The 20,742-nt window shown below is 45.5% G+C and overlaps 1 protein-coding gene across 3 annotated transcripts in view; it reads left to right on the top strand.

Annotated features, from left to right (window-relative positions):
- Window positions 1-5,355: 5,355 nt before the first annotated feature.
- LOC311579674 (protein Njmu-R1) overlaps window positions 5,356-20,742 on the top strand; it is a 216,181-nt gene continuing 200,794 nt past the window's right edge. The window contains exons 1-8 of one of the 3 annotated variants that reach the window (XM_084750445.1): window positions 5,356-5,553; window positions 7,274-7,354; window positions 10,107-10,232; window positions 11,574-11,717; window positions 12,583-12,640; window positions 14,822-14,848; window positions 17,078-17,142; window positions 17,268-17,404. In XM_084750445.1, coding sequence (XP_084606571.1) covers window positions 5,381-5,553; window positions 7,274-7,354; window positions 10,107-10,232; window positions 11,574-11,717; window positions 12,583-12,640; window positions 14,822-14,848; window positions 17,078-17,142; window positions 17,268-17,404 — 811 coding nt within the window. In that variant the 5' untranslated portion in view covers window positions 5,356-5,380. Of the gene's footprint in view, window positions 5,554-7,273; window positions 7,355-10,106; window positions 10,233-11,573; window positions 11,718-12,582; window positions 12,641-14,728; window positions 14,849-17,077; window positions 17,143-17,267; window positions 17,405-20,742 lie in introns of all 3 variants that reach the window. The other 2 variants (XM_084750444.1, XM_084750446.1) reach the window with 2 other exon arrangements.

The raw sequence follows: 20,742 nt of genomic DNA, 5'->3' as shown, positions 1-20,742 counted from the left end.
CTGAAAGTAGCAGGAAAGGAAACATGCTGGTGGCAAACGATAGTCCTGGAAGGTCTAGCAAAAATGAGTGTTTTTCTTTTCTTTTTTTGTTGATGTTTTTCAAGACTGGGTTTCTCTGTGTAGCCTTGTTTTTGTTTTTTGTTTTTTTGAGACAGGGTTTCTCTGTATAGCCTTGGCTGTCCTGGAGTCGCTTTGTAGACCAGCCTGGCCTCAAACTCAGAGGGATCTACCTGCCTCTGCCTCCCGAGTGCTGGGATTAAAGGTGTGCCCCACCACCACCGCCCAGCTTGTTTTGTTTTTCAAGACAGAGTTTCATTGTGCAGCCCGGGCTTTCCTGGGACTCAATCTGTAGACCAGGTTAGCCTTGAACTGAGATACCTGCCTGCTTTTGTCTCCCAAGCACTGCAAATAAAGGTGTGCACCTCCACACCAGGCTGTTTGTGTTAAATTATAACAGTACACTTGCCAACTTATAATTAAACATAATTATACAAACCAGTTAACTTGGCCAGATTGGCCTTGAGCGTTTGACACACCATAAGAGCTAGTATTGCCAGCAGCACACAGAGGAAGGAGAAGCAGGCTATCAGGATGAGACCTGATAGGCTGTAGTCATAAGGTAGGAGAGGAGGTCCCCTTCTGTCAGAGGTCTAGGGAACGGGAATAAGGCAAAAGATGGAGGGAGGGAGGGTGGGAACAGGAAGATGAAGATACAAGCAAGCAAGCAAGAGGATAACAATCTGGATGTAATCTGAATAAAAATTAAAAACAAGCTAGTTTTGTGACCTATGTATTAGTATCATGCTTTGGTTTGGTTTTGGTTCTTTTGAAACAGGATCCTAGAATTCAATGTCCAATAATATCAATCAAAAAGTCTGTTTCTAGTCGGGTGTGGTAATCCCAGCACTCGGTAGGCAGAGGCAGGTGGATCTCTGTGAGTACAAGGCCAGTCTGGTCTAAAAAGTGAGTTCTAGGACAGCCAAGGCTACAGAGAGAAACCCTTTCTCGAAAAACCAAAAAAAGAAAAAAATATATACTTCTAGCCAGGCATGGAGGCACATGCCTTTAATCTGAGCATTCAGGAGGCAGAGGCAGGCAGATTCCTTATGAGTTCAAGGCCATCCTGGTCTACAAAGGGAGTTAAGGACAACCAGGGCTGTTACACAGAGAAGCCCTGTCTTGAAAAAACTTACATAGGGCTGGAGAGATAGCTCAGCAGTTAAGGGCACTGACTGCTCTTCCAGATGTCCTAAATTTAATTCCCAGTACCCACATGGTGGCTCACAACCATCTATAATGTGATCTGATGCCCTCTTATGACCTGCAGGTGTGCATGCAGGCAGAGCACTGGATACATAATAAGAAATAACTTTTTAAAAAAAGAGAAAAAACTTATATAGGTAGATACATAGATAGATAGATGGATACACACGCACACATATATACATACACATATAGACATATATAAAACATATCCAATCAAACATGAGAACACAATAAAGGTCTTCAAGGACATACTTCATGTGTAGGAGGACATTTTCAGACATGCAAGGACTTAAAACTTTCTTTACATGTTCTTCCAGAGGATAGTATTGGAAGAGGAACCTCAGCAAACCAGGAAAATGAGCCATGCATAACCAAACAAAAAAATAGAATCCATTAGGAAATAATACAAACAAGCAATACATACTGGTGTAGAACAAAAGCCTATGGGAAAGAATTCTCTGTATTGGTTTCCTTGGGCCAACATAACAAAGAACCAAAAACTAAGGAACTTAAAACAGTTAAAAAAAAATGTGTTTTAACAATTAAAAAAAATGTGTTTTTGCCCAGGGGTGGTGGCACATGCCTTTAATCCTAGCACTTAGGAGGCGGAGGCCTCTGTGAGTTTGAGGCCAACCTGGTCTACAAAATGAGTCCAGGACAGCCAAGGCTACACAGAGAAACCCTGTCTCAAAAAAAAATTTTTTTTTTCTTTTCTTATGGTTTCTGAGAGTCCAGGAAGGTGAAGTGAAGGCCTGGTGGCAGGAAGGGCTGAGAAGTCGCATCATGGAAACACAAGCAAGAGGCACAGAGTGCACTACCATAGCATGAATCTTTGCCCCCCTCTGGCCTCCACCCCCCCCCCCCAGACAGGGTCTCTCTGTGTAACCTTGGCTGTCCTGGACTCACTTTATAGACCAGGCTGGCCTAGAACTCACAGCGATCTGCCTGCCTCTGCCTCCCGAGTGCTGGGATTAAAGGCGTGCGCCACCACTGCCCTGCTAGCATAAGTCTTTTGAATCCTCAAAGCCTATCTTATCCCAGGTAACAGACTTCCTCTCACGAGGGGCAAGGGGCACACCTCTTAATCCTTCCAAACACTTCCACCAACTGGGACCAATTGTATATGTGCCTACGGGAATCATTCAAATCACCACATATACCATCATGTTTTTTAATTGATGTTGAGTGGTTTTTTTTTTTTAGTCCTTGATTTTCTTCTGCTAGCTGTCTCCTCTTTCCACTTCTCTCTGTTCCCCTCCCCCTCTGATAAATAGAAGCCCGTTGTCTAATATAGATGTGGCAAAGAAGTGTTCCCAGATTGTCATTCGTGTTGTGAACTGAAGCGCTTCTAAAAGGCCTAATCTATCCTCAAGGGCTTACATGTTGACCTTGGCTGCCTGTAGGGAGCCCTACAATCACAAATAGATGGAATGTTGCAGACAGAGATGCTAAAGTTACCTTGGCCCATTTTTCAGTCCCTTTAGTAGCCATTTACTGTGGAACTCTGTATATGACCCAGCATCTTGTGACAACCAGTAACACTCTTGGAATAGGAAAGAAGCTTAACAGGCCCAGGCTCCTATAAATCTTAAGCCAAGAATGATAACATTGGAGCTGGGCAGTGGTGGCACATACCTTTAATCCCAGTACTTGGGAAACTCTGTGAGTCTGAAGCTAGCCTGGTCTACAAAGAGAGTTCAGGACAGCACCAAAAAGCAAAGCATTTTATTTTATTTTAAATTTTTATTTAATTTTTTAATCTCTGTGCATTGGTGTGAAAGTGTCAGATCTTGGAGTTACAGACAGATGTGAGCTGCCATGTGGTGCTGGGAATCGAACCCGGATCCTTTGGAAGAGCAGGCAGTGCTCTTAACCACTGAGCCATCTCTCCAGCACCCAAGCAAAGCATTTTAAATACCACATATGTCATAAGAAATTGTACACGGGACCTGGCTTAGCTATTCATTGCATGCAGGTAAGGATTTCTCTTCTGTATTAGGTGTTTGGGTTTTGTTTGTTTGTTTTGTCTTGTTTTGGTTTTTGTTGTTGTTTTTTGTTTTTCGAGACAGGGTTTCTCTGTGTAGCCTTGACTGTCCTGGACTCGCTTTGTAGACCAGGCTGGCCTCGAACTCACAGCGATCCGCCTGCCTCTGCCTCCCGAGTGCTGGGATTAAAGGCGTGCGCCACCACGCCCTGCTTGTTTTCGTTTTTGAGACATGGTTTCTCTGTGTAGCCTTGGCTGTCCTAGACTTGCTCTGTAGATCAGGCTGGCTTCAAACTCACAGCGATCCACCTGCCTCTGCCTCCCAAGTGCTGGGATTAAAAGTGTGTGCCAACACACCAGGCTTGTATTTAGTTTTTTTGTCCCTATGTGATTTGTAACTACATGAAGAAGAATCTTGAATTTGTCTTTGGAGACTCATTATTGTTTATCACACTAGGTAATAGCCAAATCTACTTAAAAACTCAAATCTGGAGCCAGATGTGGTGGTGCACACCTGTGATCCCAGCACTCCAGAGGCAGAGAGGCAGAGGCAATAGGAGCTCTGTGAGTTCAAGGCCAGCCTGGTCTACGAAGCAAGCCCAGGACAGTGAAGGCTATGCAGACAAACTCTGTCTTTAAAAACAAAAACAAGCTGGGCCTGGTGGCGCACACCTTTAATCCCAGCACTTGGGAGGCAGAGGCAGGCGACAGCTGTGAGTTCGAGGCCAGCCTGATCTACTAAGTGAGTCCAGGACAGCCAAGGCTACACAGAGAGACCCTGTCTCGAAACAAAACAAACAAACAAAAAAAAGAATTATAACATCGGGACAGTGTAAAACATGCATTGATTAGCTAAAGAGATCCTCTTTGTCCTGCAGAAGAGCATCTTACTTGTATTCTACCTAATTTGGAGGGGAAATTGTGCAACCTCCTTTGTGGCAAAACAGTAATTCTGAGTAATTTGAGCTTGTGGCCATAGTTACTCAGTTTAATTGTTATTGTTTTGTTTTTCTTTGTTTGCTTTGGTTTTTCAAGGCAGAATCTCTCTGAGTAGCCATGGCTGTCCTGAAACTCACTCTGTAGACCAGGCTGGTCTCAGGCTCATAGAGATCCACCTGTCTCTACCTTTCAAAGTGCTGATATTAAAGATGTGAGAGCCACTACCACTTGGCTAGCCATGGTCACTACCATTGGCTCAGAATAAACTATAGTTTTGTCCAAGCCACATGGGTGACCCATTCCTTTAGGTTTTTACTTTGTTTTGTGTTTTTTTCAAGACAGGGTTTTTCTGTGTAGCCTTCTCTGTCCTGGACTCGATTTGTAGAGCTGGCTGGCCTGGAACTCACAGAGATCTGCCCCCCTCTGCCTCCGGAGTGCTGGGATTAAAGGCATGTGGGACCATGCCTGGCTTCTATGTATGGTTTCTAAACATTTTGTTTGTTTAGAAAGTGCTCCTTAAATTCAAGAATTTAAAACTCTCATGCTCCATTTTAAATTCTTGCTTTTATTGCTATTATTTTTTGCTTTTGTTGTTATTGTAGAGACAGGGTTTCTCAGTGTAGTTGTACTGGAACTCTCTTTGTAGATCAGGCTGGCCCCGAATTCATCTGCCTCTGCCTCTAGAGTGCTGGGATTAAAAGCATGCATAGCCACAAAGACACCAGGCTTTCTACCTTTATTGATTTAATTTTAATTTCATTTAATTTTTGTGGCAGGGTCTCTCTTTGTACCCCTGGCTGGCCTGGAACACGGTATGTAAACTAGGGAGGCCTTGAGCTCCCAGAGATCCCCCTGCCTCTACTTCCACAGTGCTAGGATTAAAAGAATGTTCCACCAGGGCCAGCTAAACTCGTGTCTTTCATCAAACTGTTACATGTGTGTCTTTTCCTGCAGGAGCGTCGCTGTACCATCTACAGCACATATTGCCTTCTTGATAGTCAACTGCTGGGGAAAAGTCGGTTGAAAAGAAATAATAGTAAAGGTTTCTCAGAGACCCTCCTTTATCAACAGATTTCTCCAACGCAGCTTCCCGCTCCGGGAAGCCAGCGGAACTCAGGTGTGCGAGGGCCGGGAGGAGATCGAGCCTGCGCACAGAGGACCACCCGGCCGCGGGCGGGGGGGACCGGTTTGATGGGGACACCAGGCCGCGAGGAGATTGCCGCGATGCTCCCGTCTTTGCAGGAGTCGCTGGATGGGGATGAAAAGGAGCTGGAGAGCAGCGAGGAGGGTGGCTCTGCGGAGGAGCGGAGACTCGAGCCACCGCCCAGCAGCCACTACTGCCTGTACAGCTACCGCGGAAGCAGGTGCCCGCGCCCTGCCCGCCGCGCCGGCGGCCCCGCCGCCCGGCCTTGCACCCCGCGGCCCCCACTCGCCATCTCCCCTCCCAGCCAAGGTCTCTGGCCCGATGGGCCCTCACGGCCTCAGCTCGTTCTCCCCCGGCCCTTCTGGGTTTTTGTACCCAGCATTTCCAAACCTCTGCCCTTCCAGCCCCTGTCACCGCAGCCCCTGACATCTGTTCAGCGCAATTCTTGAACACCGCGTTCCTTCAGTGTCTGTACCTACCACACTCTTCCTCCCCGCCATCCAGTGTCCTCTGTTTCTGCTGCCCTTCTCTCCCCTCGGTATCCCCTGCTTACCCCCGGCTGACTTTCCAGGAGCTTTTCTGGCCCTGGTATTTATTTATTTATTATTATTTTTTAAAGATTTATTTATTGTGTATACAGTATTCTGCCTGCATGCCCACCTGGTATTTATTCTTTAAGCTGTGTTTTTAAAAGTATGTGTCACCGTGTCTGTGTGTGGGTATTTGCACATGCATGCAGGTGCCCACTGAGGCCAGAGGAGTCAGATACATCTGAAACTTGAGTTACCAGTGTTGTGAGGTGTCCTGAGTGGGTGTTGGAAACCAGTCTAGGATCCTTTCCCAAGGCCAGTAAGCGCTGTTAATCGCTGAGATATCTCTCCAGGCCCTGTTTATTTTGTTTGTTAAATTAACTTTTTTTTTCTTAATTAAAAAAATTATGTGCATTGGTGTTTTGCCTCCAGGTGAGGGTGTCTAATCTCCTGGAACAGGAGTTACTGACAGTTAATTTGTGAGCTGTCAGATGAGTGCAGGGAATTGAACCCAGGTCCTTTGGAAAAACAGGCCCTTAGCTGCTGAGCCATCTTTCCAACTCACATAAATAAATAAATAAATAAATAAATTTATTTTGATTTTTGCTTTTCTGTTTTTGTTTTTCTTTTCTTTCTTTCTTTCTTTTATTTTATTTTTTTGTATTTTTTGGTTTTTTGTTTTTTCAAGACAAAGTTTCTCTGTGTAGACTTGGCTGTCCTGGACTCACTTTGTAGACCAGGCTCACCTCGAACTCAAGAGATTTGCCTGCCTCCCAAGTGCTGGGATTAAAGGCATGGGCCACCACGCCCGCCTTTCTGTTTTTTGTTTTTTTTTTTCCGAGACAGGGTTTTTCTATGTAACAGCCTTGGCTGTTCTGGATTAGCTCTGTAAACCAGGCTGTCCTCAAACTCAGAGATCCACCTGCCTTTGCCTCCTGAGTGCTGGGATTAAAGACCAGTGCCACCATGCCCAGCACTTAATTTATTTTTAAAGAGGATTTTTGTTTTTGTTTTTTTCGAGACAGGGTCTCTCTGTGTAGCCTTGGCTGTCCTGGACTCCCCCTCCAGGGGACATGGTCAAATGTGAGGCACCAGAGTTCGTGTGAAAGTAATATCCCACTCTCCACTCTACTGTGGAGAGTGTTCTGTCCATTGGCTAGATCTGGGTAGGGGTTTAAGGTTTACCGCCTGTATTGTCCTTGGCTGGTGCCTTGGACCCCTGAGCCCAAATCTGCCTAAGAAAGGTGGCTCTTGTCAGCACTCTTTTTTTGGTTCCTGTCATGAGAATAGACAGTGCACTTGGCCTTGCAGCATTTTAATCGAGTCCTTGCTTTTACCCCGCTTGCAGAGGTTGGGTACCCCGCTTGGTTTACAGCCAATAACTGATAGTACTGTTGTTGCATCTTGCAGATTGACACAGCATCGAGGGGATAGTGATGATGGGCGCTCGAGTGGCACAAATGCAGAAACTCCCTCTGGCGATGATTTCAGGTAAAGAACAGCTCAGCATAGTTCACTGTGCTTCCAGTCTGTGGATGTCAGTGGGTGTCCTGGTGCCACTGAGCGTTCTCTGATCAAACCTTCAGCTCCTCCTCTCCACTAGGAACCCCTCCTGATTTCCTCCTTGGCTTTCACTCAAGGCAGATACAAATACTGGTAATGCCTCTGTGTTTAGATAGAAAGAATTCTATCCCAGTCGAGAAACTGGGAACTACAGTAAAACGTGCAAGATAATATTTCTCTCCAGGCTTAGACTTAAAAATAAAAACAGCCGGAGCTGGAGGGATGGCTCAGCGGTTAAGAGCACTGATTGCTCTTCCAAAGACCCTGGGTTTGGGGGCTGGAGAGATGGCTCAGAGGTTAAAAGCACTGTCTGCTCTTCCAGAGGTCCTGAGTTCAATTCCCAGCAACCACATGGTGGCTCACAACCATCTATAATGTGATCTGATGCATACTGTATACATAATAAATAAATCTTTAAAAAAAAAAAAAGACCCTGGGTTCGATTCCCAGTACCTATATGGCAGCTCACAACTCTCTAACTCCAGGATCAATATCCTCACACATGTGCAGGCAAAAAACAAACGAACAAACAAACAAAAAACACAAACCAAAACAAAAACCAGTGCACGTTAAAAACAAAAGAAAACAAACAAACAAATAAAAAACAACAGCCAGGCATAGTGGCATACATTTGTAATTCCAGCACTTGGGATGTGGGATGCAGGAGGGTTAGAAGTTCAGGGTCAGACTGGGAAGGTAGTTCAATCTGTAAGGTACATGAGGAGCCAACTTCAGTTCCTAGAATCCATGGGAAGGCTGAATATAGTGATGTACTTGTAATCTCAGCCCAGGGTAGGCAGGAAGGAGAGGATTCCTGGATCTTGTTAGCTAGCCTAGCCTAATCCACAAGCCCTAGGTCCCAGGGAGAGACCCTACCTCAAAAAATTAAGGTGGGCAGCATCTGAGGATCAGGTTAGCCTATGGCCTATCCACACACAAAAACACACATGTCCCTACACACACAGGAATATGCATACACACACACACACACACACACACACACACACATACACACACTAAGGAAGTTGAAGATCGTCCTCAGTTACATTGTGAGTTTGAAGCCAGTCTAGGCTCCATAACACTCTATCTTTAAAAAAAAAAAATGGGGACTGGAGAAATGGCTCAATGGTTAAGAGCGCTGGCTGCTCTTCTAGGTTCAATTCCCAGCACCCATCGCAGCTCACAGCCTTGTGTAACTCCGGGTCCCACCTCCTACAGGTTCTAACACCTCTGATGGCACTATGGTCTGGGAGCCAAACCTGCCTTGGGGGACATTCCAAATCTAAACAATAGCCCTCACAAGTAGGGTCATCATGTAGACAGCATTCTTTTGTTTGTTTGTTTTCATTTTCTTTTGGTTTTGGGTTTTTAAGACAGGGCTTCTCTGTGTAAAAGCCCTGGGTGTTCCAGCCTTGAACTCACAGAGATCCACCTGCCGCTGCCTTCTAAGTACTGGGTTTAAAGGCGTGTGCCACCACTGCCTGGCTGACAGCATTCTTTTTATTTATTTATTTTTCTTTTCTTTCTTTCTTTCTTTTTTTTAAAGATTTATTTATTTCCCGGCGGTGGTGGCGCATGCCTTTAATCCCAGCACTTGGGAGGCAGAGGCAGGCGGATCGCTGTGAGTTCGAAGCCAGCCTGGTCTACAAAGCAAGTCCAGGACAGTCAAGGCTACACAGAGAGACCCTGTCTTGGAAAAAAAAAGTAAAAGATTTATTTATTTATTATCTATACAATGTTCTGCCTGCATGTATGCCTGCAGGCCAAAAGAGGGCACCAGATCTCATTATAAATGGTTCTGAACTACCATATAGGTTCTTGGGAATTGAACTCAGGACCTCTAGATGAGCAGATAGTGCTCCTAACCTCTGAGCCATCTCTCCAGCCCAGACAACAATCATTTGTTTATTTGTTTGTTTGTTTGTTTGAGACAGGGTTTCTCTGTGTATCCTTGGCTTGGCTGTCCTGGACTTGCTTTGTAGACCAGGCTGGCCTCAAATTCAAAGGGATCCACCTGCCTCTGCCTCCCGAGTACTGGGATTAAAGGCGTGCGCCACCTTGCCTGGCTAGACATCATTCTTTTTTTTTATAGATATAGATTTATTTACTTATAATTTATACAGTATTCTGCCCAAATGTGGGCCTGCACACCAGAAGAGGATACCAGATCTCATTGTAGATGGTTGTGAGCCACCATATGGTTGCTGGGAATTGAACTCAGGACCTTTGGATGAACAGCCAGTGCTCTTAACCCCTGAGCCATCTCCCCAGCCCTAGATACCATTCTTAAGAGAGACCGTAAAATTGGTATGGTAATACATAGCTGTGATTCTAGCACTTGAGAGCCTGGGGCAAGTTTGAGGTTATATAGCTAGTTCGAGATCAGCCTGGGGGGGCTGGAGAGATGCCTCAGAGGTTAAGAGCACTGACTGCTCTTCCAAAGGTCATGAGTTCAATTCCCAGCAACCACATGGTGGCTCACAACCATCTCTTCTGGCCTGCAGGCAGAATGCTGTATACATAATAAATAAATAAATCTTAAAAAAAAAAAAAAAAGATCAGCCTGGGCTACAATGGGGCTTTGTTAAGAGCGAGGTGGAGACCCTGGCTTTCATTCATTATTTCTGACTTACGGGTGTGAGGGCACTACTGGTAAGGAGTGTGTCTTTCATTTGTCAAGCCTCTCCTTGGTGGATACTAGCCTACCATCTGAAGTGGAGCCTGAGCTGCGCAGTTTCATTGCTAAGCGTCTTTCCAAAGGAGCATTCTTTGAAGGGCTGGGTAATGTTGCATCTGTAGAGCTGAGGTAAGTATAAAATATGCTGTGTCCTGTGTTTTTATTTCTGAGCTGAACATGAGAGGTGTGGAGTAATTCGAAAAGATCCAGACCTGCAGAAAACATCTTTGTTTGCTGTTCTGACACTTCCTGCTCTTCCACTCACAGCCAGAGCACTGAATCTCACACATAAAAGTTGTGAAATTAGATTGAGTGAGATTCTGGTATGGATTTGTACTTCAGTGTGTTTTATACTCAGACAAAAGAATTCAAGGCTGGAGATGTAGCCCTGATGTAGAGCACTTACTTACCTGGTGTGTGCAAAGCTCTCTGTTCCTTCCTAGCATCATTAAAAAAGTAAATCACCGAAGTAGAAATTGTATGCGTACAGCTTGTAACATGCTTTCACAGATGCTGATGCAGAGCTTCTTACAAAGGGAGATGGGGCAGTCACCGTATTTTCCAGTGAGGAAGTAAACACGGAGAAATTAACTTGGAAGCCGGAAGTCATAGGGAGGTCAGGCGCATTTACACAGATACCCTCAGCCTGACTCCAGCTGTCTTGCCGTCACACTCCCTCAGACAAGGCGTTTGTTCAGATGTAGGTTCCCTTAGGAGTGCACTCCTGTGGCCCAAGGTAAACCAGTGGATAAGCCAGGCACACCAGCATGGGACATCCATGACATGTGAAGGGTAAAACAGGGGATCATGTTTATCTTTACATAAACATGAATGTTCTGTAAAAAAAAAAAAAAAGGCTGATTTGTATAGATTTTTCTTTAAGCAAGTAAAACAATTTTATGTGTTGGGTGTTTTGCCTGCATGCATGTCTGTAACAAGGTGCAGAGTTCAGAAGAGGGTGTTGGACCCCAGGACCTGGAGACACAGGTGGTTGTGAGCCACCATGTGCTGGGAACCGAACCTGGGTCTTTCAGAAGAGTAGCCAGTGCTCTTTTAACTGCCGAGCCATCGACCCGGCACCTGGATTTTTCACATAAGTCAGCAGAATGCAGTGAACTTCTGTTAGAGTCTGGTTTGGTTGTTTTTTGAGACAGGGTCTCACCATGTAACCCTGACTGGTATACAACTCACCATGTAGACAAGGTTGTTCTTGAATTCACAGAGATCTGCTCGCCTCTGCCTCCCAGTGCTGGGACTGGCATGCGTCAGCGTGCCCTGTCTGCAGGCAGCTTACCTAACCTCCCTGGGGTGTACAGTCACACTCCGCTGCTGAGATGAGAAGGCTAAGGAGCTCTGCATGAGGGGCAGTCTGACAGTGTTCCCAGATCAAGACCAGGCTTCCAAGCCACCTACACAGTGAGGAGCCTGAGTACCCAGATACTTCACTTTACTTTTTTCCTTCTTTTCTAGAATTCCAGGTTACCGAGTTGGTTGTTATTACTGCCTTTTCCAACAGGAAAAACTGCTTTCTGAAATGGCAGCAATGGAATCTGAACATAACCCTTCCGAGTACGTGGTGTGCTTCTTAGGAGGCTCTGAAAAAGGACTGGAGCTATATCCTTTCTTTGGTGTTTGAGGAAGTCAAGAGGGAGAACACTGGGGCAAGTGGCAAGTAGCCACCACCCTCTCCACCCTTAAGGGTGTGTCTGAGAGCTCGGCGTGGTGGCGCACGCCTTTAATCCTAGCACACGGGAGGCAGAGGCAAGCGAACCACTGTGAGTTCGAGGCCAGCCTGGTCTACAAAGTGATTCCAGGACAGCCAAGGCTACACAGAGAAACCCTGTCCCCGCCCCCCCACAAAGAGTATGTCTGAGGGGGCTGGAGAGATAGCTCAGTGGTTAAGAGCCTGGGTTCAATTCCCAGCTCCCACTTGGCAGTTCACAATTGTCTGTAATTCCAGTTCCAAGGGATCTGACACCAATGCACATAAAATAAAGTTAAAAAAAAAAAAAAGAGTATGTCTGAGAGTTGGGTGTGGTGGCGCACGCCTTTAATCCCAGCACTTGGGAGGCAGAGATAGGTGGATCTCTGTGAGTTCGAGGCCAGCCTGGTCTACAAGGAGAGTCCAGGATAGTCAAGGCTACACAAAGAAACTCTTATCTCCAAAAACCGAAAAAAAAAAAAAAGTATGTCTGAATATTAGTTGTGGCCATTTGCCTAGGCTTGTTTTGATTCAGTTTGTATTATTTAAGAAACCTTGTCTTTTTTTCCCCCAGACAGGGTCTCAAATTGTAGTCCTGGTTGTCATGAGCTCACAATGTAGACCAGGCTGGCCTTGAACTTACAGAGACCCACCCGGCTCTGACACTGAGTGCTGGAATTAAAGGTGTGCACCACCATGCCCAGATGAGACCTTGTATTTCTTGCTGAGAGGTAAAATATTGATTGATCATTCTGTATCTCTTCCTTAAGAATATACTTTCAGGCTTGAATTGGACAAATATATTGAAGGGCTGAAAAATAACATGAATTGCAAGGTAAGATGACTGGCAGCTTTGTAACTGAAGTGATGAACACACCATAGCTGCTGTATTAGTCGGGTCACTTGTTAGCCACCAGACACCTCCGTTCTGATATCCTTAGCTTGTGGGCAGTAGACGAGTGATGTGAACACAAGTAGGGAATGCAGCGTTATAGGCGCTGACATATTGCACCAGTGAAAACTTTAACATTAAATCCAACTGTGGAAACCCACACCTGCCATCCCAGCACGTGGGGGGTCAGAGTTTGAGACTAGGCTAGTTTACACAGTGAGTTCCAAGCCACCCAGGGCGTCTTAGTGGATCGTGTCTCAAAAGCGGAACAAGGAGCTGGGGAGATGGCTCAGTGGTTAGAGCACTGGCTGTGTTTCCAGAAGACCCAGGTTCAATCCCCAGCTCTTACATGGCAACTCACAACCATCTGTAACTCCAGTTCCCGGGCAACTGACATTCTCTTCTCACCCTTTTGGGCACCAGATATGCAAGTGGTGCACAGACATACATACAGTCAAAACACCACCGAGTCTCACTATGTGAGTTTGACACCCAGGACTCACTCACATTGTGGAAAGAGAACTGACTTCCATGGGTTTGTCTCTGACCTCCACATACACAGAGCTAAAATGTAAAAACAAAGACAAACCTATGTACAAATTCAGTGGCAGTTAGAACACTGGTGGGAAAGAGGATGCCTTCTCTCTGATTCTAGGCATCAGGTCTATATGCTGGGTAGCACTGGTGGTCTAAGCAGCCTATGGCATCAGAGAGGGGTCACAATCTATAGATACTAAGTTTTGGAAACATTCCATTTTCCTTTCTATTTTATGAATTAGACATGCATTTATCAACTGATTTATCCAAGCCTGTCAGAACTCTGCCTCCAGGCCAGCTGTGCTGGTGCACGTCTGTGCTCCCAGCACTGGGGCCATGGAAGCAGGGAAGTCAGGAGGTTAAGGCAGCCTCAGCTACAGTGTGACAGCCACCTGACCTAGTGAGGCCCTGTCTGAGAAAACTACACTTTAGCCTAGAGCAGCCGTTACGTAAGACTCTCATAAGGGTATTAGCCATTGTGTGTAGCAGTAGTTCCTTTTACTTGGCACATACTTAGAAGCTACTACAAGAGGAGAAGAAAGGGCTGCAGACACATGAGGCAGGAGTTTGAATCCAGGGTAGCCTTGAACTGGACAGCCTCCTGTTGCAGCCTCCCAAGTGTTCAGACTACAGGTCTGCACCAAGATGCTTGGCTCACAATTAGTTTTATTGAATTTATTGTGTTTAAGAAAAAAAAAAAAAAGAAGAAGAATGGCTAGGTGGTGGTGCCTGCTTTTAATCCCAGCACTCAGGAGGCCAAGGCAAGAGGATCTCTGAGTTTGAGGCCAGAAGGCCAGAGTTCAGTTCTCATTGACGAAGTCTGATTACTTACAACCACTTATAACTCCAATTTCAGAGGATTCAGCACCCACTTCTGGACTCCAGGAGGCATCCACACCAACACACACACACATGCCTGCATGCATGCATACATACACATATACATACATAAAATTTTTTTAAATTGTATTTAAGAAGGTGGCTTAGTATGTAAAGTTTGGACTGAGTTTGGACCCCCAGCATCCGCATACAAATTTGGGTGTGGTGACATGCACCTATAATCCCGGTGCTGAAGTTGTGGGGACAGGCAGATCCCTGAACCTCACTGGCTGGCCAGCCTAGCCACATCAGTGAGCGCCAGCTGCAGTGAGCGCCAGCCTCAAGAAATAAGGTGGTGAAGGTAGAGAGGCGGTACCTGCCACCACGCCCGAAGACCCAAGATCAGTCTCCTGCACCCACACGCTTGAAGACAGAAGTGACTTCTGCAAAGTGTCACAACTTTGACCTAAATACACTGTGACACAAATGTGTCCACCACCACCCCACCTCCAGAAATGTAGCTTAAAAAACAAGGTGGAGAGCAGTTGTGGAAGACACTTGATGTCAGCCTTTAGCTTACATATACTGAAAATACATAAACCATCCACACACCCACACAGTATCAAGTAAAAGCTTTTATGATAGCAAAGCAAATGCTATTCTGTCTTGATCTAGGAGAGCAGCCTGGGGAATGACGTAAAGTCTTATCTGAACAGCTGGTATGAGGATGTGGTGTGTCCGATCCAAAGGGTGGTTCTTCTCTTTCAGGAGAAACTGACCTTTCTGCTCCATGCCGTAAGTACTGCTCATGAAGGAGCATCCCCAATTACAGTCTCCGGCAGACCTAGGGCCATTTAGAAACGTACTCATTTTCTCTCAACAGTGCTTTTTCCTTCCTGACTATTTCTTCAGACTATGCTTGCTGCTTGCACACCTTATGGACTCCCATCTAGACAGTTTTTATTAAGGTGGGGTTGAATTGTGTTGGCTGGGTCTTTTAAAAAATGTGCTTTCAGCTGGGCTCACACCTCTAATCTCAGCACTTGGGAGGCAGAGACAAGGTGGATCTCTGTGAGTTCGAGGCCAGCTTAGTATACAAAGTGAGTCAAGGTCACCAAGGCAGCACAGAGAAACCCTGTCTTGAAAAAACAAAACAAAAAGAAAACCCTATGCTTCTAGGCCAGCTGTGCTGGTGCACGTCTGTGCTCTCACACTGGGGAGATGGAAGCAGGGAGTCCGAAGGGTAAGGCAGCCTCAGCTACAGTGTGACAGCCACCTGACTTAGTGAGGCCCTGTCCCATTAAAAATATCAGCTGGCTGGGTGTGGTAGCATGTCGCTGTGTAACCTATGGTGGCTTAACCTTATTTTTAAAGAAAAGATTTAGCCAAGCCTGGTGACGCATGCTTTTAATCCCAGCACTCGGGAGGCAGAGGCAGGCAGATCCAGGCCAGCCTGGTCTACAGAGTGAGTCCAGGACAGCCAAGGACTATAAGAGAAAACCTGTCTCAAAAAAAAAAAAAAGAAAGAAAGAAAGAAAAGAAAAGGCTTAAATTTTGTGTGTGTGTGTGTGTGTTGTCAGAGGACAACTTTTGAGTCGGTTCTTATCTTCCACCTGTCTCTGTGGCACACTACAGTCTGGCTGGCCTTTTCTGCTGCTTGTCTCTGCCCCCATGTTACCATAGGAGTGCTGGGATTACAATGCATGCCCCCAAACGTGGCCTTTTCTGTGAGTTTCAGGGATTGCACTCAGACTGTCTGGCTTGAACAGCTAGCACTTTTACTCCCTGAGTCATTTCCCCAACCCTGACCCCAAACTTTCAGTCTTAACCTGCCTCAGCTTCTGGAGTGCTGAGATTATAGACCTGCCCAGCCATGCCTGCCTGAAATAATTACTGTTTGAAATGATGGGAAACAAGTGCAATTTCCAGAATATTTGAAAATTAAAATGCAATTTTAATTATATGAAAATTTTAGGGCCGGGCGTGGTGGCACACACTTTTAATCTCAGCACTCAGAAGGCAGAGGCAGGCGGATCGCTGTGAGTTTGAGGCCAGCTTGGTCTACAAAGTGACTCCAGGACAGCCAAGGCTACACAGAGAAACCCTGTCTCAAAAAACCACAAAAAAAGAAAAAGAAAAAAGAAAAGAAAGAAAAAGAAAAAAAAAGACAATGTTTGGGGCTGGAGAGATGGCTTAGTGGTTAAGAGCACAGTCTGCTCTTCCAGAGGTCATGAGTTCAATTCCCAGCAACCACATGGTGGCTCACAACCATCTATAATGTGATCTGATGTCCTCCTCTGCCTGCAGATGTACATGCAGGCAGAGCACTGTATACATAATAATAAATAAATAAATTCTAAAAAAAAAAAAAAAAAAAGAGTAAAAAAAGACAATGTTTGGGCCCTGCACAAACCTGATGACCACATTCAATCCCCATATCCCACAAGGTGGCAGAAAGGAACCAAATCCCAGAATTGTCCTGACTTACACCTACGCTCTGACACGTGTCACGCACACACACAACTAATAGTGATAGACTGGGGGGAAGGGGGCTGTGTAATAGATAGGGCACTTGCTGCCAAACTTGACAACCTGAGTTCAATCCCTGGAACCTCATGCTGGAAGGAGAGCACTGACTCCTGCAAATTGACCTCTGACTTCCACATTCGTGTCATGCATGCATACAGCCCCCACTAAAGTAAGTAAAGTAAATAAATGCTGAAAAATGTTAAAGTGGTGACACACGCTTATAATGTTAGCACTAGGGAAACTGAGGCTGAAGGATCAGGAGTTCCAGGCTAGCCTAAGTTGCATAGGAAAACTGTCTTAAAATAGGCCATACTAATAAATAGATAAAAATTAAAAACTATTACTAAGCAGGGCTTTAGTTAAGAGCACTTGCAGAAGGTGCCGATGGGTAGTGCCCATCACATGGGATGTTGCTTTTGGACGGGAGTGGTGGGTCAGCAAGAAACAGAGGAGTTAAGTATAAAAACTGGCTCCTTCTCCCTCTCTCTCTCATAGGCTCTAAGTTATACTCCTGTTGAACTTAAAGAATCAGATGAGAAGACAAAAAGAGACATTAACAGGTAAAGAACATAATTTCTGAAGGAAGCCCCCAGTCTCTCGCCCCCTTCAACACCACCCCCCAAGCATTTGCGGTTTCTTCTGTTCTGCAATGCTGTTTGTGGAAAAGGACGTGTATATGTGACAGGTTTCTGAGTGTGGCCAGTCTCCAAGGACTTATTCATGAAGGCACCATGACCTCTTTGTGCATGGCCGTGACCGAGGAGCAGCGTAAGTCTGTGATCATCGACTGTGGTGGCCCCCAGCCTCAGTTCCACAATGCAGGTGAGTCAGGAGCCTAGAAGCAGTGTCTGTGGCCCATGCACTGCAAATACCCGGTAGAGGCCTGTCCTCCGTATGCAGTACTAGCTTGATGAAACCTTCGTGAGCCTAGAAACATGGACGCAAGTCGTGCCTGGTGTTCCATGCTGTGTATATAAGAAAACTCACAAATGTGTACACAGGAACAAATACCAAAACCACTCAGAAAGGCATTTTTATTTTTACTTTTTGTTATTTTGGTTTTTTTTTTGTTTTTTTGTTTTTTGTTTTTTGTTTTTTGTTTTTTGGGTTTTTTTTGGTTTTTCGAGACAGGGTTTCTCTGTGTAGCCTTGGCTGTCCTGGACTCACTTTGTAAACCAGGCTGGCCTCGAACTCACAGTGATCCGCCTGCCTCTGCCTCCCGAGTGCTGGGATTAAAGGCGTGTGCCACCACGCCCAGCCTTTTTGTTATTTTGAAACAGGTTCTCACTGTATAGTCCAGGTTGACCTTGAGCTGACAATCCCCTGGCCTTAGCCCTCCTAGGATTACAAGTGTGCATCATATGAAGGCTTTTTTGTTTGTTTGCTTGCTTGCTTTTGAGAAAGGGTCTCATGTAGGCTGTACTGGCCTTGAATCTGTAACCCTCCTACCTCCACCTCTCAAGTGCTAAGAGTAGATATTCATCACTATGCCTGGCTTAAAGGCATTTGTTTGGTTGGTTGGTTGGTTTGGTTTGGTTTTTCCAAGACAGAGTTTTTCTGTGTAGCCCTGGCTGTACTGGGACTCATATGACGGCCACGCGGGCCTCAAACTCAGATAGTCACCTACCTTTGCCTCCTGAGTGCTGGGAATAAAGGAATGCACCTCAACACCTCCTGGCATTAAAGGCATTTTACTAAGAAAGTCTTCTGAGGGGCTGGAGAGATGGCTCAGTGATTAAGAGCACTGCCTGCTCTTCCAAAGGACCCGGGTTCAATTCCCAGCACCCACATGGCAGCTCACAACTGTCTGTAACTCCAAGATCTGACACCCTCACACCAATGCACATAAATTAAAAATTAAATAAAATATATTTTTTTAAATCTTTTGAGCAGCCAAGCACGGTGGCGTGCACACCTTTAATCCCAGCACTCATAAGGAAGGGGCAGTGGGATCTCTGTGAGTTCTGAGGCCAGCCTGGTCTACAAAGGCAGTCCAGGCCAGCCTGGTCTACAAAGGCAGTCCAGGCCAGCCAGGGCTGTTACGTAGAGAAACTCTGTCTGGAAAAAAAAGAAAGTCTTTTGAGTCTGTGTGTATTTGTGAACAAATGCAGGTACATGTGTATCCTAGCACACATGTAGGGGTCAGAGGACAACATTGGGTGTCAGTCTTCACCTTCTACCGTATAGGAGGCAGTGTTTCAGTGGCTGCTTGCATGTCAGTCTAGCTGGCCCTCAAGGCTCTAGGCTTTTACTGTCCTCACCTTCCATATCAACATAGGAACAGCGTGATTTCAGATGCGCACTTCTGCATCTGCCTTTATGTGGACGCTGGAGATCTGATCTCAGGACCTAATGCTTGCAAGGCAAAGGACTTTATCGACTGAGCCACCTCCCCAGCCAAAACGGCAGTTTTAAACATTTGTTTAATATTTACTTTTTGTGTTTATATGAGCAAGTATAAAGATCAGAGGACAACTTTTAAGGAATGGTTTTTCTCCTTTTACCATTTGGGCTCCTATACTTGGTGACAAATACCTTGATCCACCAAGTCACCTTGCTAGCCCCACATAAAAGCCTGTGTGTGTGTGTGTGTGTACATGTATTTAAATTTGTATGTGTTAGTACAAGGGTAAGTGCTACAGTGTGCATGCACAGGTCAGAGGACAACTTCACCTTCCACCAAGTTTGAGGCAGGATCACTATTTTTTTGTTTCCTGCTGTGTACATGAGCCCAGCTGGCCGTGAGCTTCTGGGGGTTTGTCCTGCCCCCCCCATCTCACCATACAAATGCCGAGATTACAGATGCTTACACTGTGCGTCAGCCTTTACAGGGCCCAGGGATTCTAACTGAGGTCCTCATGCTGTGCGACAAGTACTCTAACCCTTTCTGGGGGCGAGGGTTTCGAGACAGGGTTTCTCTGTGTAGCCTTGGCTGTCCTAGACTCACTTTGTAGACCAGACTGGCCTCGAACTCAGTGCTCCGCCTGCCTCTGCCTACTGAGTGCTGGGATTAAAGGCGTGCACTACCACACCGTCTTTTTTTTTTTTTTTCAGACAGTGTTTTTAAAAACCTGGAACTTGGTACAAAAACTAGGCTTGGGAGAGGAGCAGGAGTACACAACCAACAGCTTTTTGTTGGTTTGTTTTGAGACAGGGTTTCTCTTGTAGATCTGGCCTCAACTGACAGAGCTCCGCCTACTGGGATTAAAGGTGTGTGCCACCATGCCTAGCCACAACCAAATAGCTTCTTTGTTATTTTGTCTCTCTCTACCCCACCCCCTCACCCCACCCCCAGAGCTGAGGACTGAACCCAGGGCCTTGCGCTTGCTAGGCAAGCATTCTACCACTGAGCTAAATCACTAACCCCCGCAAACAGTTTTAAAGGTTTTTGTTTGGTTTTGTTGACACAGATCTCTTTATGTAGTCCTGACTGCTCTGGAACTCACAGTGATCCACCTGTCTCTGCCTCTCAAATGCTGGAATTAAAGGTTCTATAGGCTTTTTTTTATTATTTTATTTAATTAATTAATTTATTGTTTGTTTGTTTGAGACAGGGTTTCTCTGTGTACCCTTGACTGTCCTGGACTCACTTTATAGACCAGGCTGGCCTTGAGCTCACAGAGATCCGCCTGCCTCTGCCTCCTGAGTGCTGGGATTAAAGGTGTGCACCACCACGCCCGGCAGCATTTTTTGATATAACAAATTGGAAGCAACTTAATGTTTACAACAGGAAATCAATAAACTGCTAATTTACACAGTGGAATATAAAAGGCTAAAAGTGAACTAGAAATGTATGTTAGCATGGCTCTGAAACATACTGTTTAGTGAAACAGCCACTAAGAAAAACACACAAAGCTTTAACATATGTAAGGTAAAGGTAAGTAGCCAAAGCTTGAAGTACACACAGGAGGAATGGTAGTCCTTTCTGATGGGAAAAGAAGGGAACGCAATAATGGGGTCTCGACTGTTTGGGTATCTCTTAGCTGTGTAGGAAGCTTAATTGTTTTTGAAGCCACAACAGAAATTTAAAATAATTATTTATAAATGTTTTTATAAAGAAATGCATGTGACAGGACTGGATAGACAGCTCTGTGGTTAATAGTATGTACTACTCTTTCAGAGAACAAGAGTTCAGTTCCCAATACTGATGGGGTGCAAGG

The sequence above is a fragment of the Acomys minous genome (assembly GCF_964271855.1).
Source record: "Acomys minous genome assembly, chromosome: 12".
Taxonomy (NCBI): domain Eukaryota; kingdom Metazoa; phylum Chordata; class Mammalia; order Rodentia; family Muridae; genus Acomys; species Acomys minous.
The sequence above is the reverse complement of the archived record's forward strand: the minus strand, read 5'-3'. Positions and strand labels throughout refer to the sequence as shown.